The sequence below is a fragment of the Ranitomeya variabilis genome, chromosome 8, assembly GCF_051348905.1.
Source record: "Ranitomeya variabilis isolate aRanVar5 chromosome 8, aRanVar5.hap1, whole genome shotgun sequence".
Taxonomy (NCBI): Eukaryota; Metazoa; Chordata; class Amphibia; order Anura; family Dendrobatidae; genus Ranitomeya; species Ranitomeya variabilis.
In genome coordinates, this window is record NC_135239.1 from 31,223,994 (window position 1) to 31,242,021 (window position 18,028).

The window sequence follows — 18,028 nt, forward strand, 5'->3', positions numbered from 1 at the left end:
TTGAAGCAATAACTCCAGCAGCAGGCCACTCCTTGTGAATCTCCCCCAAATTTTTGAATGTCCTTTTCTTAATCCTTTCAAGGCTGCGGTTATCCCGGTTGCTTGCGAACCTTTTTCCACAACACTTTTTCCTTCCACCCAACGTTCCATTAATATGCTTGGATACAGCACTCGGAACAGCCGGCTTCTTTAGCAATGACCTTTTGTGGCTTACCCTCCTTGTGGAGTGTCAATGACTGCCATCTGAACATCTGTCAAGTCAGCAGTCTTCCCCATGATTGTGGAGCTACTGAAACAGACTAAGGGACCTTGTTAAACACTTAGGAAGCCTTTACAGGTGTTTTTTGTTAATTATTCTAATTTACTGATATAATGACTTCTGGGTTTTCATTGGCTGTAAGCCATAATCATCAACATTAACAGAAATAAACACGTGAAATAGATCGCTCTGTTTGTAATTACTCTATATAATATGAGTTCACTTTTTGTATTGAAGAACTGAAATAAACTAACTTTTTGATGATATTATAATTTTGCGAGAAGCGCCTGTACATATATACCGTACATATCCTGCATGTACATAGTTTATTATTCTCAAATTGCATTGCCAAAAGAGTAAAAGAAAAGATAAAAATCAACATAAAACATAATCAAAATCCATCTGAATCTTTTTGGCATAGCAGCACATCACACCTCCCTGGGAATACCTATAGCTGAAAAAAAAAAAAATCAAGAGGAAAAATAAAATAAAAAAAAATCATTGGCTGTAGGCTGTGACTGAGCAAGACGGATGGAAATTATGGGGAAAGTAATTTAGATTTCTGCGTGCTGATGATAAAAAAAAAATCCATTAATCAAGCGGCATCAGCATATCAATATCTGGCATTTTGCAACTTGGGAGAAAACCTTATCTGCGTCGGGAAGTGGCCAATATTATGTTTATTGTTTATTCTTGGAGTTTTCTCGCCGTGGAGTTCATTCCAAACACGTTCTGCCTTTAATTTCAGAGCCGTGCTGGGTTTTCAGCTGCTAATAAAGGTAGATTTCAATCTCCCTTTAGTTTTGCTGGGAAGCTCAGCGGCTCTGGGCCATCCAGGGAGTGATGAATTAAAGACCAACCCGGGCTGTCTTGCAGAGCCCAAAAGTTCCTGCTGTTAATATAGCTTTATTCCTTCAAACAAATCAATTTTAATTAAAATCTCTATGATAAAACAGTCATGAATCACGAGGACGGTCCGAGGAAAGTAAATTATATGGAGGGAAAGGGAAGAAAAAAAAACATTTCGAAGCCTTCTATGAGGTTATCGTTAACGGTGCGAGGCTTGAGGCAGTAAGACAAGAAAATTGGAAATTAAAATAATGGTGTCTGCATGCTGAAACATCACCACAGCTAGAAATCTAGGCTGGATTCTGTGCTACCATGGGGGCTACTATTCACGTCAGTCCTCGAGCACGGTGTCACGTGAGTGCAGGGCTCTAAATTCCCTAGCTCAAAAAATTGACAAATGCACACGAGGATAATTTTGTAGGATTCAGTTAACCCATTAGTAAGTGTTGTTTTTTTTTCTTAAGTCTGGAAGAAAACCGGAGAACCAGGAGAGATCACATGTTCCAGGCTTGGACTGGTGTCACGACTCTATTGTCAGGTGGCCGGGAACAGAGGCTCCTTCCCTGTCCCTAATGCTAGCGGTGCCCTAGCTCGCCCTGCTTCCTAGATTACTTCTGATGGTGAAGACACCGAGGCCACATTCCTTGTATTGGTTCCTGAATCTGCCCTCAATCTGTACCCTTCCCCCACCGAGGGGATTGGTAATGCACCGTAATACACCAACCAGACTAAAAAGGTAATACGAGCAGGGGTAACAATAAATACCAAACATACAAATTAATGCACACATATAACAGAGGGATGCACTTGGGAGAGGAGGATGGGGTTAAACCAAAGTAGGAGAACAAAGCGAATTTTCACACATTCAAAACCTAGCAACAGTCACAGATAAATCCACCAAAGGCATTCTCCAACAACCTCATCCAGCCATGCAGCATAAGCTAGCTCTGACAATGAGTGCTAGCAAGGGCCTAGATTATATAAAAGATGGCAGTGGCTAACAGTGCACAGCTGAGAGCCTTAATGCAGGAAAGCTTCCAAGACCTATCAACTGAGCAGATTAACACCCGCACTGCCAAAAGAAACACTGTTTAATATGAAGGTGAAATGCTACTAATCAGTGCATGAGTAGGATAAATCAGATGCTGTGGTCTTCTGGCTCCTCTCTGTCAAAGTAAACCAGTGACAACTGACCCACAGAAGAACAGGAGAATCCTCCGGTGGGCCCCTGTGCAGGAGTGACCACCACCATCTTATATGAGCAGTACTTGGCACAATATACTTGAATCACTATGTACACACAATGGCAGCATCTTATTAATTAACAATCTACCCAGTTCAATGTTATTTACATTTGTGATTGAGGATAATGTCACATTTGCATGTAGCTGAAAACTGGGGCCCTGGAGTTGCTTACTGGTGGGCCCTTGGCACCACAGTCCAACACTCATCCCATCGCTTGATTCTAGCAAGCTTTAGTCAGCTTTCATAATCTATTTCACCACAGCCCAACACAAATGCGGACATGCAAGAAGAGCAGAGGCCGGCCGTGCCCAAACCATCAGACTGCTCAGTGGTCATTTACACATGCCACGGGCCAATATAAACGTTATTTCCACTCTTCTGAATGGAGCGGTAACTGAGCATGTGTGACCCGACCATGCTCGTGTGCTAACCTAGTGTTTTCGGCATGCTCGAAAAATATGTTCGAGTGCCCACAGCTGCAAGTTTTGCAGCTGTTCGACAGAGACGGGGATTGCCTGATTGTTAGGTAATCCCTGCATTTGTTACGGCTGTCGAACAGCTGCAAAACATGCAGCCGTGGGCACTCAAACATATTTTTCCAGCATGACAAAGTCACTCTGTTAGCACCCCAGCATGCTCGGATAACACTTTATCCAAGCACGTTCGCTCATCACTAGTGACCACCACTCCATTCACTTCTATGGGCAGCTGAACACATGCTTGACTACTTCCCCCTATAATACTGCAATGGTCACACATGAAGTGATCCTGTGAATCGGTAATAAATATTGGTTTGTTGGACCCCAACCGGATGCACCAACTTCCAGCCATTCCTGGTGCCATCAGTTGTTGTTGTTTTTTTTTAATTAGTTCATGTAGGTATACAAGGGCTTATTTTTATTCTAGATGAGTTGTTTCTGTAATGCTGGGGTACATTTAACTTAATAACTAGCTAACTCTTTCTGAAAAGGATTCCGAAAAAAAACAGCAATTCTGTAATTTTTTTTTTATATATATTTTAATTTTTACGTCAATTATTATGCTGCATAATTAAAGAGTCAACTTTATTCTGTGAGTCGGTAGAATTAAGGCGATACCAATTGTAGAAAGGTTTAATTATGTGTTATCACTTCTATATAGTAAATACATTGTTTGTTGTTTTTTTCTAAACTGTCTTCGCGTTGCCATTTTCACAGCAAAAAATGTTTCCGTCACTATACCTGTAGTTATTATTGGTATCACCATTTACTGATACATTCAACTTTATCATAAATTTTCATTTCATTTTTTTGGGATGGCAGGATGAACAAAAAAGAAGCTATTTTGCCTTCATTTTCTTCTTTTTTTTTTTCTATTGCACCATAGGAGATAAAAGATGAAATAGTTGTATGGTAAGCGTTGCTCTGCACGACACTACCAAATACATGTGGTCTTTTTTGCGCATTTGTTTTTTTTTTTTAAATAAATTATATATTTTATTGTTTAATTTTTGGCATCGATTTTTTTTTAAACTTTTTTATTTGACACTTAACATTTTTTTTTTTGCAAATTTTATTAGTCCCACAAGGGCACTTGAAGATATGATCTTTTGATCACCTAAATAATACAATACCTATGTACTGCTGTGTATTATAACTGCCAGTCAGTTGTTATGTGTCCAACTAGGGAGGTGGATTCTCGAACCTGTATATCAGGTGGAGCAGCACGGACTGAAGGTAACGATGCAGTGGAGTTGGGCTTGCTGGGCAGCACGAGGCTCTATGAGGATCAGGATAGCAGGGCATGGAAGCACAAGATACTGCTTGAAAGTGGCCACACAGAGGAATAGCAGAGATCTATATACAATCTGGGATCTTGCACCAAGGGCATAGTTACACACAGCAAGGGAATAGTTAGGCAGCCGTATAAGTTGGATGAGGATCTCAACGCAATGCTTGGACTGGCCGTCGACTCTCCTGACCTGGGCATGACAGCATGAAGAAAAAGGAAGTAGTCTCCAAAGCAGAAATTCATGCAGTTAAAATTCCTTTTTTGATTTAGAACATTCTATAAAATATAGTATTGAATTTGCACATCAAAGAAACAAGGGTCCCTGGTAATCAGCCAACGCGTTTCAATCTATTCAGGTCTTAGTCATGGTACCATACCATGACGAAGACCTGAATAGGTCACCTTGGGTGATGACATCAGAGGTGCTTGCCGAATTACCCCAGTACCCTGGCTCTGACAAGCACAGAGTGAGCCGATTACAGGTGATGGAACTAGGGCCCAGCGTTAGATCTGGGACAGGTAACAGTATTCCCCCATTTAAAAGAACTCTCCCAGAAGAGTCGGCAACAGAAGAGAGGGTATGCTTAGCATGAACTGTCCTAAGTAAAATTGGGACATCAATGTCCTTTATTAGGAATCCAGAACCTTTATTTAAAACCATATCCCCTTCAGTCGATCAAGAAAGAAAAAAAATAACCATGAACCTTCTTGCAGTCAAGAATTTGATTAATTTTATACTCCACGCCAGGATCAGAGGCCGAATCAAGAGCCATGTTGATTGTAATAGAAGACAATTTGTTTAGGACCAGAAAACATAGGAAGTATGAGAAGCATTGGGAATCTTTATCGTGGAAGTTGAAATGGAAAGTAACCAGATTGATTTGCTCAATCATTTGAAATGGAGCGGTGAACTTAGGAGCTAGCATTTTAGATGTTTTTGGTGGAACGTCAACCTTAGCACTAGGAGAGATGTTGGAAATAGGCCAACAATTATCAGCACTCTTCCTTGTTTCTTTCGCGGTTGCTGTCAAATTGGATTTTACCTCAGTCCAGATGTCATGAAAGTCTGGAGAGACCTTATTCATTGACCTTCTGATGCAACTGGAAGAGGAAGATGAGGTTCACAACCGTAGTTTGTGAGAAAGGGAGATTTCCCAGAAGACCTATAAAATGAATTGCAAATTCGGCCCAAGGAAGCAAATTTAGATAATTATCTTGATATGAATTAGAGAAATTTCAGACATATTGCTCCATGGACGAAATAATCCTCTGTTTGCTCATTACGTTGAAGGTCATATGGAGAGAAGTCTAAAGGTACTGTCACACAGTGCAATTTTGATCGCTACGACGGCACGATTCGTGACGTTGCAGCGTCGTATATTTATCGCTCCAGCGTCGTATATTGCGGTCACACGTTGCAATACACTGCGCTGGAGCGATAATTTCATGACGTATTTGCGTTGTAGAAGCCGTTGGTTACTGTGCGCACATCGTATACAACCTGTGTCACACGATGCAATCATGCCGCCACAGCGGGACACTAGACGACGAAAGAAAGTTTCAAACGATCTGCTACGACGTACGATTCTCAGCGGGGATCCGGATCGCAGGAGCGTGTCAGACACAACGATATCGTAACGATATCGCTAGAACGTCACGAATCGTGCCGTTGTAGCGATCAAAATTGCACTGTGTGACAGTACCCTTAGTAACATTTTTAGATTCTTGAGGGCACCCTCCAGAACCTGAAACAAATTGTACAGTATTTTTAGAAAGTATACAAGATGGAAGACTGGGGAACCTGAAAATTTCTTTGAGCATTTGGAACAGTTCTGGAGCAGATAAATCCAGGTGACAGGACAAAACAAGACATTTTGGAAAAAAACGGTCCACCACAACAAAGACAGTAGTACCTCAGGAAGATCTGTAACAAAGACCACGAAAATCTAAGCCTATGGTTCTTGAGGAATAGCTAGAGGCTAAAGAGAATAGAGGCGCTTGACATGAAGATTTGAAATGGGCACACTAAGGACAATTTGTCACGAACTGAACTGGTCTTTAGCGGAGGATAGGTTTTACCCCCAAGGATCTTTCACTGGGATCTCAAGTTCCCCTCTTCGGCCTTGAATTTGAAACGGACCATGCAATGGTGATTCTTTTTCACCACAATATAGACAAAGTCCTTCAATAAGGTGATGGAATATTTCATTCAACAGTAATCTCTTCAAGCCAATTTGCATGGGTTCCTGTACAGCCTTTATAGAGGAAGATTTAGAAGACACTGCAAAAAAAAACAAAAAAAAACACGTAGAACACTAGAATTTTGAGTTTTACCTTATGACCTCCCTCGCTTTCAAAAAGAAGTCCAAAGTGGAAGGAAGAAAAAAAACAGATCGTCAAAAGATGGAAATCTCTACCAGAAAGTTCATCCTTGATCCAACTTGAAAAGATCATCAAAGAAGAGACAGGAGAGCATCAATGTTCAACCTGAAGACAGGTTTCAGAACTAGATGTTGTAGCATCCAACAGTGTTAGCGTCTTGGTTAAAATGGAGTATAAAGTAAGTGGCTGCATGGACAATCAATTTATCAAATAATTTATGAAAGTTAGACAGGAGGGGAAGTAGTAAATGCATCATAAAACTGTCTAATTCGCAAAATGGTGCTGCCCAAGACAGGACATCTCTGGACAACAAAGAAAAAAAAATGCCACTTTTGGCCAATCAAAAAAAATTGTTGGTGAAATTGTGAAAAAATGCACTGTACATTAGGAACTAAGACCAATCAGGCTTTAGGATCTCTATCAAAGCTGGCAAGAGTAAGCAAATGTGGAGATGTTCCTCAAGTCAACTACATCTTGGTGCCCACCTCAACTAGGTGTATACGGCTAAAAGTTTTAATGTGACTCCATCTTCATCATGATAAATCAATGGCCCCATCAGCACCTAGGTCCGAATCAGGGATTTGGATGTAAGCCCCGACGGGGCCACTGAACGTACAAAAAAACCCTATGTGAACAAAACCTTAGAAGTTTCCCCTTCTCAAAGAACACAGTATGTCACATACAGACTGGGACAGCACAAATGCAGCTTCATCCCCCTCCTCCCGTTTTCTACTTTTCGCCTAGCCTTAGACTGACTTTTTCATAACTGAAGAAGTTTCTGAACCTTTCCAGAAAGCTTGCAGAGAGGTGAAGCTGTATTACAATCTGCTGGTGAGGACAAAATATGCCATTTCCCTCAATTAAGATATATTACATAGATTACTACATTCACATTTACGGCTGGTTTAGGTAAATAAAATAAAATGATAGGTATACTTAAAAGCACTCATGCAGAAACTCTTCACACAGAAATTCATTTAAATTCATCAGTCATTGTCATGCACAGCATTTTAATAACGAAGACTCGTATTATTCATCTGAAAACAAATGGACTGTGAAAGCATAAAAATGATCTGAGCAGAATATACATCTCCATTTTACTTGCAGTAATTAGAAACGATACTAAAAATTATCAAAAGTTATTTCCTGGATTGAAACCTCATCCATGTGCCATTAGACATTTTCACCCGTGATGCACTTTTAAAGCTGAAAAACAAATTTTTTTCACACTCATCCGTCCTCTCCTGTCAATACTACAACAATACTCATCAAGCAGGGATATAAAACAGTGCAGAGGCTGCTGTGATCACAAGACTTGATCCGAAGATTATATTCACTCACTGTCTTATAATAGATGATTTTTTTGAAGGTGTTTATGAGAGAATACTATACTTCACACAGGAACAGTGTCTTGTCTGTACAAGCTCTGCAGTGCTGGGGTCCATATCCCACCAAGAAAAACATCTGCAAGGAGTTTGTATGTTATCCCCATTTTTGCGTGGGTTTCCTACGGGTTCTCCAGATTCCTCCCACAATCCAAAGACATACTGATTGAGAATTTAGAGTAACCAGGTACACTAAGTACAAATATATTTTATTGAAAGTTCAAAAATATACCAAATAACCACAAATTCTCACCAAAAACAACCATAAAAAAGGACACATCAACAGAAAAAGAGACAGAAAAGCCAGAAGGCCACAAATTGCAACTGCCCGATTGTTAATAACCAGTAGTGTTAGTCTAAAGTGCTTGTGCAATAATATGGAGCATGGTAACACCGGCCTAGGGTCTCCCTGCTTCTGCCCGTGGTAAGTTCTCTCCTTCCTTAGGGTTTTTTTTGACTGGATGTAGTGACTTGAATATCCCTTGTTGGAGGCGTTTTCTTACCATGCTCCATATTATTGCACAAGCACTTTAGACTAATACTACTGGTTATTAACAATCGGTCAGTTGCAATTTGTGGCCCTCTGGCTTTTTTGTCTCTTTTTCTGTTGATGTGTCCTTTTTTATGGTTGTTTTTGGTGATAATTTGTGGTTATTTGGTATATTTTTGAACTTTCAATAAAATATATTTGTACTTAGTGTACCTGGTTACTCTTGTTTCTCCTGTTATATATATATATGTTTGAGTGGGTATTTAGTTTCTTTTCTAATAAGTTACTCATAGCCCTACTTCTGGCATTAAAATGTCACTGAGGTATTTGTGCTTGCTGATTGAGAATTTAGGCTAATGATGTGTCTGTAAGAAGCTGTGGAATTAATTAATGGCACTACAAAAGCTAGTCAAATACATAAATAACAATGTTTGAAACTTTAGCAGAGGCTGCTGTAATCCCAGGACTGTATTAGATTAGAGGCTTGTATTTACTCACTGTCTCATGATAGATTTTTGTTTTTTAAAAGGTATATATAGAAATAAACATTTATCTATACTTTCCTGAAACCAGGACTATCCCACAGTTCACACAGCTCAGTCACATAATCTGTCTGGAAATGTTGCAGAGGCTGCTGTAATCCCAGGACTTTAATAGATTACAGGCTTGTATTTATCTTTTTTTTTAAAGGTGTATAAAAAACCCAAAACATTTATCTACAGTTGCTTAAACTTGCAACGCCATCGTCCACACAGACACAGTGGATTGTCTGTACAAGAGGCTATGCTTATTACTATAGCTCAGGCCTATTCAAGTGAATAATAATAATAATAATAATAATAATAAGTGAATGGCCATATATAGTAAATTCTGGTAACTTCGCTCCCCAGTACATGGAGAAAAACAACAAAAAAGTACGGTAGTAACCCCTTACATATTATATATATATATAATTTATTTTTTTTTTTAAATAATGCACATCTTCAGCAAAGCAGGGAACACAGCATGCCACCTGCCAATGAATATGTCCCACATAAAGCGTGCAGATGGATAGAAATCAATTGGGAATTAAAGAGAAAAAAACAAAAAAAAAATACATATCTGTCTCTGGGGAAAAACGTATCCAGGCTACAAAGTTGTACGAGTCAATATTGTATAATAATGCAAATCATCTTCATCGCGGGCGGCTTGCTTGTTCTTGTTGATGTTCCCAGGCTCCGGATCACTTGCTCGGACTGCGCACCCATCTTATCTTACGGGGTATAAACTGCATTGATCTGATGTGACCCTGCACAGACCGAGGGCACACTTTCTGGATGAAAACCCATTTCTAAAAAGATTTCTGCCTGCGATAATAGAAGATTGTCAAGATGCGCTCATTTAAAGGTCCTTTTGCACAGGCTGATGCAAAACTGCGCGGCCATGAACGATTTTTAACTGCTGCCGGCCGCAGCCACTTTCCGTTTTTTTTTTCCATTTTCCACTTCTTCTTTGAAAGGCTATATCTTTATTTCTCCATCGATATAGATGTATGAGGGGGTCCATTTTTAGTTTTGAATAACACCATTCAATTTACCATCTAATGTACTGAAAAATGAGAAATGGTGAAAAAAAAAATGCAATTCCGCCATTGATGGCGTTCATTGTTTGGTAAAGCGGACCAGGAAAAATGATTTTCCAGGTGAGTATGATTATGTCACTAGCAAACTTGACATTTTCCTTTTTCATGCCTTTTTGGTGGGAAGTGTTGTGATCAAAAAACAGCAATTTTTCCCTTTATCGATTTCTTTCTTTACAGCGCTACATTTATGGGTTAGTTTGCTTGCCCATTGGCTGATAGCTGCCATATTTAAATGTGTTAATGATCAGGGACAAGAATTAATACAAACATTCGGTTGGCCAATTTTGGACAGCTGTAGCATTAGGTCCTCCTAGGGTAATACTTTACATGATTTAGAATTAAGCTATATTCCACAGTTACCTCTATAGAGACTGCACGTAGCTTACCCCACCAAATGAGGCACCCCACAGTGGGCCACCCTACAAAAAGACAAAACTCAGGCAAATTGTGCCATCGTATTAAACAGCCAGGCAAGAGGCGCCGCTACGTAAGGAAATGGGCAGGAGGCGGTGCCCCATAAGCAGCCGGGCAGCAGGCGGTGCCCCATAAGCAGCCGGGCAGCAGGCGGTGCCCCATAAGCAGCCAGGCAGGAGGCGGCGCCCCATAAGCGGCCTGGCAGGAGGCACTGCCCCATAACCAGCTGGGCAGCAGGCGCCGCCCCATAAGCAGCCGGGCAGCAGGCGGCGCCCCATAAGCAGCCGGGCAGGAGGCGCCGCCCCATAAGCAGCCGGGCAGCAGGCGGTGCCCCATAAGCAGCCGGGCAGCAGGTGGTGCCCCATAAGCAGCCGGGCAGCAGGCGCCGCTCCATAAGCAACCAGGCAGGAGGCGGCGCCCCACAAGCAGCCGGGCAGGAGGCGCCGCCCCATAAGAAGCCGAGCAGGAGGCGGCGCCCCACAAGCAGCCAGGCAGGAGGTGGCGCCCCACAAGGAGCCGGGCAGGAGGCGGCGCCCCATAACCAGCCGGGCAGCAAGCGCCGCCCCATAAGCAGCCGGGCAGGAGGCGCCGCCCCATAAGCAGTCGGGCAGGAGGCGCCGCCCCATAAGCAGCCGGGCAGCAGGCGGCGCCCCACAAGGAGCCGGGCAGGAGGCGGCGCCCCATAAGCAGCCGGGCAGGAGGCGCCGCCCCATAAGCAGCCGGGCAGGAGGCGCCGCCCCATAAGCAGCCGGGCAGCAGGCGGCGCCCCACAAGCAGCCAGGCAGGAGGTGCCGCCCCATAAGTAACCAGGCGAGACGCATCGTCCCGGAACCAGGTAGATAAGATCTGCCGCCCTGGAAACAGTTCTTCCACACAGAGGGAAAATGTGAAGCTCCTGGGCCCTGATGCTAAATGTATAACAGGACTGTCACGTACCACAAGCAATTTATAATAATGGAGTTTTCTTACGGGACACTGGGGGCCCCTATGGCACTAGGGCCTGGGTGTGACTTCTACCTTTACTTTCTCTCTAGCTACGAGCGGCCTCTCTCTCTCTGGTTACAGAGAAGGAATTTCCAGAAGGAGCATTCTGTGGTTTCAGGACACGGACCCACTGCAGTTTGGGCGATTGCGAAAGTAAGACTTCATGCCGCAAAAGTGTTGCCCTTGCAACACCGAGACCACAGACTGGTCCACGCAGGATGCCACTATTGCCCAATGTCCGCAGAGCCGAGCTGCAGCGTTTTCCTTCTTTCCCGTATCTATTATGTTAAGTTTGTAGAATTTCAGAAGTTAAATTAATGGACGTCGTAAATCTTGCTTCTGACATTCCTCGGCGATTCCGACTGGACAGAAATAAGACGACGCCGAAGATCGAAGGTTAGAAAATTCTGTAGCGCGTACAAGAGTCTCTCCGCTAAACCCAGATCACAATGAAGTATGAGATCGGTCAGAAATCAATAACGAGGTACTTTACAAAATAATGGATGAAGCAAGGAGAAAATGGAATGAGCTTCCCTGAGAAATATTGTATGTCGGGCAGATTGGCAACATCCGAAACTCTTTTTTTTTTGCTAATCAGTGCAGAGAATGGTAAAAGTGACACTAAAGCGAGGAAGTTACAAATTACCCGTACGGAAAATCTGAAATGCGTCTGTCTAGTTCGGAGGCGCACAAACCTGGAGGACGGTAATGTGCAGCCTCAGTAAGGAGCGGAGATGGGGAAAATATTAGAGAGACGCTTAAAGGGATCCCGCCACGTTCAGATATGGGGCTCAGTCTGTAGGTAAATGGCATTTATAAACAATGATCTTCTATCCTCCTCGCTGCTTTCGGTATGGGAGCGGTTATAGTCACCGTTCATTATACGGTGAGCTGCTGTGTTCACTTCTCCCGACATTGATTGACAGCTCTTACTGTAATAGAATTTCGTAAAAAAAAAGGGAAATCCTGAAAAAAATAAGTTTCCAGCAGTATTTAATATTCTATTTTATATACATGTGCAACAGTCGTGTCATGTTCGGATAGTCCAGCACCTATAGGGTATGACGGGTACAGCAGAAATGTAAGAGCTACCCTTCTTAAAGCGGTTCTCCGCGGTACCGACTCATTAAGGGGTCCCTGGATATAAAAGTTATATGGGGTGAAACTTTGCATTAGGTGTTCATTTCCCTGCAGCGCCACCACAGGTGAAATGACGCATTGCACAGCTCTCATACCATGCACTGGCTTATGTGTGTATAACGCAGGTCACGTCCTCCAGAGCGAGAGACGCTCTTCATGAGGGGTATTTCCAAATGGGACTAGAAAAGCTGTGATGGGTGCGACACCATCACCCATTTGGTCCTAGGGACGTGCCTCATGTACACTGTACCAGTCTGCTGCCATCGTCCCCCACAAGTTGAATCTGCTTTCGGGCCACCTACAGTGTAATATGTCTAGGAACTGTCCTGATTCACATGCTCCGTAACTGTCCATCAATTTTTCATTTCCCAGTACACGATTCCTCTTCATTAAGATTCCTCCAGCACTACAGGTGCCGCAACTTCCCTTCTCTTATTGGCATTAATGGCTCCTGCCAGAAATTCAGCGGTGTCTGTATGCAGGTTTGACAGACGGGAGAGCAGGAGCAGAGGGATAGAAATTTGCCACCACTGCTTGTAATCCGTCTCGGCATCTCAGCATCTCGAGACGGATTACACATGACAACAGGCAGAGGAATGACATTTACACAAAAAGGTGATTTTTGATCAAATGTGATCAAGTTGTCAGAAAGTAGAGGGACTAATTATGGTAAAGGAGCCGAGCTGCAATATCAGTAAAGCGCCCTATGGTACAGAAAGAAAATCTGTCCTGAGCGCTGAAGGATCTGGGGGTCATTGCTGTGCTCGTTATATACAGTACAGACCAAATGTTTGGACACACCTTCTCATTTAAAGATTTTTCTGTATTTTCATGCCAATCAAAATTGTACATTCACACTGAAGGCATCAAAACTATGAATTAACACATGTGGAATTATATACTTAGCAAAAAAGTGTGAAACAACTGAAAATATGTCTTATATTCTAGGTTCTTCAAAGTAGCCACCTTTTGCTTTGATGACTGCTTTGCACACTCTTGGCATTCTCTTGATGAGCTTCAAGAGGTAGTCACCGGGAATGGTTTTCACTTCACAGGTGTGCCCTGTCAGGTTTAATAACTGGGATTTCTTGCCTTATAAATGGGGTTGGGACCATCAGTTGTGTTGGGAAGAAGTCTGGTGGATACACAGCTGATAGTCCTACTGAATAGACAGTTAGAATTTGTATTATGGCAAGAAAAAAGCAGCTAAGTAAAGAAAATGAAGGTCAGTCAGTTTGAAAAATTGGGAAAACTCTGAAAGTGTCCCCAAGTGCAGTGGCAAAAACCATCAAGCGCTACACAGAAACTGGCTCACATGAGGACCGCCCCAGGAAAGGAAGACCAAGAGTCACCTCTGCTTCTGAGGATTAGTTTATCCGAGTCACCAGCTTCAGAAATCGCAGGTTATCAGCAGCTCAGATTAGAGACCAGGTCAATGCCACACAGAGTTCTAGCAGCAGACACATCTCTACAACTAAGAGGAGACTTTGTGCAGCAGGCCTTCATGGTAAAATAGCTGCTAGGACACCACTGCTAAGGACAGGCAACAAGCAGAAGAGACTTGTTTGGGCTAAAGAACACAAGGAATGGACATTAGACCAGTGGAAATCTGTGCTTTGGTCTGATGAGTCCAAATTTGAGATCTTTGGTTCCAACCACCGTGTCTTTGTGCGATGCAGAAAAGGTGAACGGATGGACTCTACATGCCTGGTTCCCACCATGAAGCATGGAGGAGGAGGTGTGATGGTGTGGGGGGGCTTTGCTGGTGACACTGTTGGGGATTTATTCAAAATTGAAGGCATACTGAACCAGCATGGCTACCACAGCATCTTGCAGCGGCATGCTATTCCATCCGGTTTGCGTTTAGTTGGACCATCATTTATTTTTCAACAGGATAATGACCCCAAACACACCTCCAGGCTGTGTAAGGGCTATTTGACCAAGAAGGGGAGTGATGGGGTGCTACGCCAGATGACCTGGCCTCCACAGTCACCAGACCTGAACCCAATCGAGATGGTTTGGGGTGAGCTGGACCGCAGAGTGAAGGCAAAAGGGCCAACAAGTGCTAAGCACCTCTGGGAACTCCTTCAAGATTGTTGGAAGACCATTTCCGGTGACTACCTCTGGAAGCTCATCAAGAGAATGCCAAGAGTGTGCAAAGCAGTCATCAATACAAAAGGTGGTTACTTTGAAGAACCTAGAATATAAGACATAATTTCAGTTGTTTCACACTTTTTTGTTAAGTATATAATTCCACATGTGTTAATTCATAGTTTTGATGCCTTCAGTGTGAATTTACAATTTTCATAGTCATGAAAATACAGAAAAATCTTTAAATGAGAAGGTGTGTCCAAACTTTTGTTCTGTACTGTACATTCATCAATTAATTGATGCAGATTTTTTAAGTTTAGCTACAAAACCTCAAGGCTGGACTATTAACGTGCAGAAAAAACAAAAGTCGTCGCATCCAATAAACACATCAAGAGCCGATATTACAAAACCCTGACAGATATACTGACATGAGAAGGGGACGTAAGAGACAAAGTACTTACCCCGCCACCCCGGGGTGTGACGCTGCCCAGCACACAGGGATCTGCAAAGAAAATTCACTTTTGGTTATTCTGGTCCATATTTATTATGGGAGTGGGAAATACAGGCGGTATAACACCAAGTACACTCAGACCGGTACTGAGGAGCCACAAGATGAAGGCAGAACTCCTTAAAGGGAATGTGTCAGCAGGATTGTGCCGAGTAACCTACAGGCAGTGTCAGGTCGGCGCCGTTATACTGATTATAATACCTGGCGATGTGGTTATTGTGTAATCTTTATGTTCAGCTTTGAGTTAATGATATGCTCGTGCTCCGGTGTGGTCCTGTGGGGGTCTGCATGTGGTGATTAGGTATTCATCTGTGTGGCTTCTGACAGGTCACTGATCCCTGCTACAGGGAATTTTATATACTCGAGTATAAGCCGAGATTTTAAGCCCATTTTTTTAGGCTGAAAGTGCCCCTCTCGGCTTATACTTGAGTCATTGTCCCAGGGGGTCGGCGGGGGAGGGGGGAGCGGCAGCTGTCACATCATACTCACCTGCTCCCGGCGCGTCTCTGCATGTCCCTGCTTCTCTGGCGCCAGCAGCTCTTCCTGTGTTCAGCGGTCACGTGGTACTGCTCATTAAAGTAATGAATATGGAAGCAACTCCACTCCCATAAGCGGAGCGCATATTCATTGCTTTAATGAGCAGTACCAAGTGACCGCTGAACCCAGGAACAAGCTGCCGGAGACCATCGGAAAAGCAGGGAATTGCAGACCGCGCCAGGAGGGTGAGTATGACGGGAAGGGTGAGCCATGCGATATTCACCTGTCCCCGTTCCACCGCCGGGCTCTGTCTTCTGTGTCCTCGGACTGTGATGTTCAGGTCAGAGGGCGTGATAACATGGTTAGCGGCAGTGGAACAGGGACAGGTGAATATCGCAAGTGCCTGGGGCCTGACTCCTGCACCTGGCGCCCAGCGACGAGAAGCGAGTATGTCATTTTTTTTTTTTCGCAGCAGCGGTATACAGGGCATAATATTCTATGGAGCATCTTATGGGGCCATTACTAACCTTTTAAGCAGCATTATATGGGGCATATTTTAATATGGAGCATCTTATGGGGCCCATCATTAACCTTTGTGCAGCATTCTATGGGGCATATATTTTGTATGGAGCATCTTATGGGGCCAATCATAAACGTTATGGAGCATTATGGGGTGTATTTTGTATGGAGCATTATATGGGGCTCCTGATTCAATATGGATATTCAAAAACACTTACCCTACTGATGTCTCAATTAATTTTACTTTTATTGGTATCTATTTTTACTTTTGAAATTTACCAGTAGCTGCTGCATTTCCCACCCTAGGCTTATACATTATATTTTTCCCAGTTTTTTGTGGCAAAATTAGGGGTCTCGGCTTATACTCGAGTATATACGGTATATAATATTCATTATGTAAACTAGGGGACAGGTCAGTGAGGGATCAGTCACCTGTCAGCAGTCTGCATTATGAATAGCTAAGCAGAGCACCTTTTTTATTTTCTCCACATCCAAAAAGAAAAAAAATGGCCATACTTCTTGGATGTGGAGAAAATGATCATATGACCCTACCCTAAAAAAAAAATAATAATAATAATCAATATTATCCCATTAAAGGGCTATCCCACATGACTTAGAAGGCACAGACAAACCAGAAGCTGCATTTGCAGACACATGTTGCAAGGTTTTTGTTCCTCTTTACTGCAAAATATGAGCACTGATTGGTTGGGCGTGAGGCATTTACGCATATTTTAGTACGATTTTGTTTAAGCAGACAGCCCATTATTGTAAAATATTGCGTGGCGTATTTCATGCCTATGATCCGCAGCGATTCCACAGGGATTTTATCGCAGAATTTCCCCCTGTGCATTGCAGAGGGCAAAATCTGCACTGAAAATCCACACAAGGAAGGGTCATGCTGCAGAGCGGAGGTCACTTTATGCTGGAGTTTTACAAATGTCATATTACTCCCTGGATTTTCCACAAGAAAATCTGTAGTAAATCCACACTGCACAATGTTCCCCTCCAGGTAACTGCACAGGTTGTAAATCTGATGCAGACAGTTTACAGCTTTTTTTTCTGCAAATTCTGTATGGATTTTGCCATGGTTTTACGTCTATGCACTAGTAATCTGTGCACAAAATCCACCCTGTGTGCACTTATTTTATTTTTTTTCCAGTGGACGCACAATTGTGGGCTTACCAGCGTGCAGCCTTGAAGGTTCTTCCCATCTGGAACTTTTGGCACTAGACGACAGCACGGAAGCGTCCGGGGAAGAGCTCGTCTCTACCTGAAAATAAAAAGGGTCTTGCAAAATAAAGGCAGAAGCCACAGGGGGAGCGATGGTCAGAAACAAAGAGGCTACTTATATTTTGCAGTTCTTCCTAGACGTGGAAACAACTGATGTACAATCCTAATCCCAGATCCGGATGCCAGATTAAGAGGGTATCAACATGTGAGGTTTGGGGGGCTGTAAATAGAGGACAGTTTTCTCTACGGACTTACGTGTCTGACTACAAACGGGGGCTTGCTGCACGTTTCCTTCTTGAATTCATATGGTCCCAGGTGTAAATGGGCGAGACGCTGCCTCGGATCCTCAGTCAGCTCACACATGCGTCTGTTGGTGTATGGGGACGGGGAGCGAGATTTGGAGGAGATGGTCGGCTGCTCGTATCTCCTGGAGGTTCTAGATGAGCCACTCCTATGGCTGGAAAGCTAAGAAAGACGAACATACAAGTCAGGGAAGGATGGACAGAAACTGCAGAGGCAGCATGTAAATGGCGGTGGTAGTGTGGCACACCACATCTTCATTGTACAGCAGAAGGAGGAGGTGAGCTGTGACATCACCTATTGTGAATGGTGGATCCTGTGTTATCTACTGTATATAGAGGTGTTATCGGTCATTGTACAGGAG

General features: G+C 43.1%; 1 protein-coding gene across 1 annotated transcript in view; it reads right to left on the bottom strand.

The window, feature by feature from the left end:
• The window catches only part of SPATA6 (spermatogenesis associated 6), a 61,295-nt gene that overhangs the window by 30,521 nt on the left and 12,746 nt on the right, over positions 1–18,028 (bottom strand). The window contains exons 4-6 of the mRNA XM_077277380.1: positions 17,620–17,829; positions 17,317–17,404; positions 15,092–15,132 (exon numbers count right to left, since the gene is read on the bottom strand). Coding sequence (XP_077133495.1) covers positions 15,092–15,132; positions 17,317–17,404; positions 17,620–17,829 — 339 coding nt within the window. The remainder of the gene's footprint in view (positions 1–15,091; positions 15,133–17,316; positions 17,405–17,619; positions 17,830–18,028) is intronic.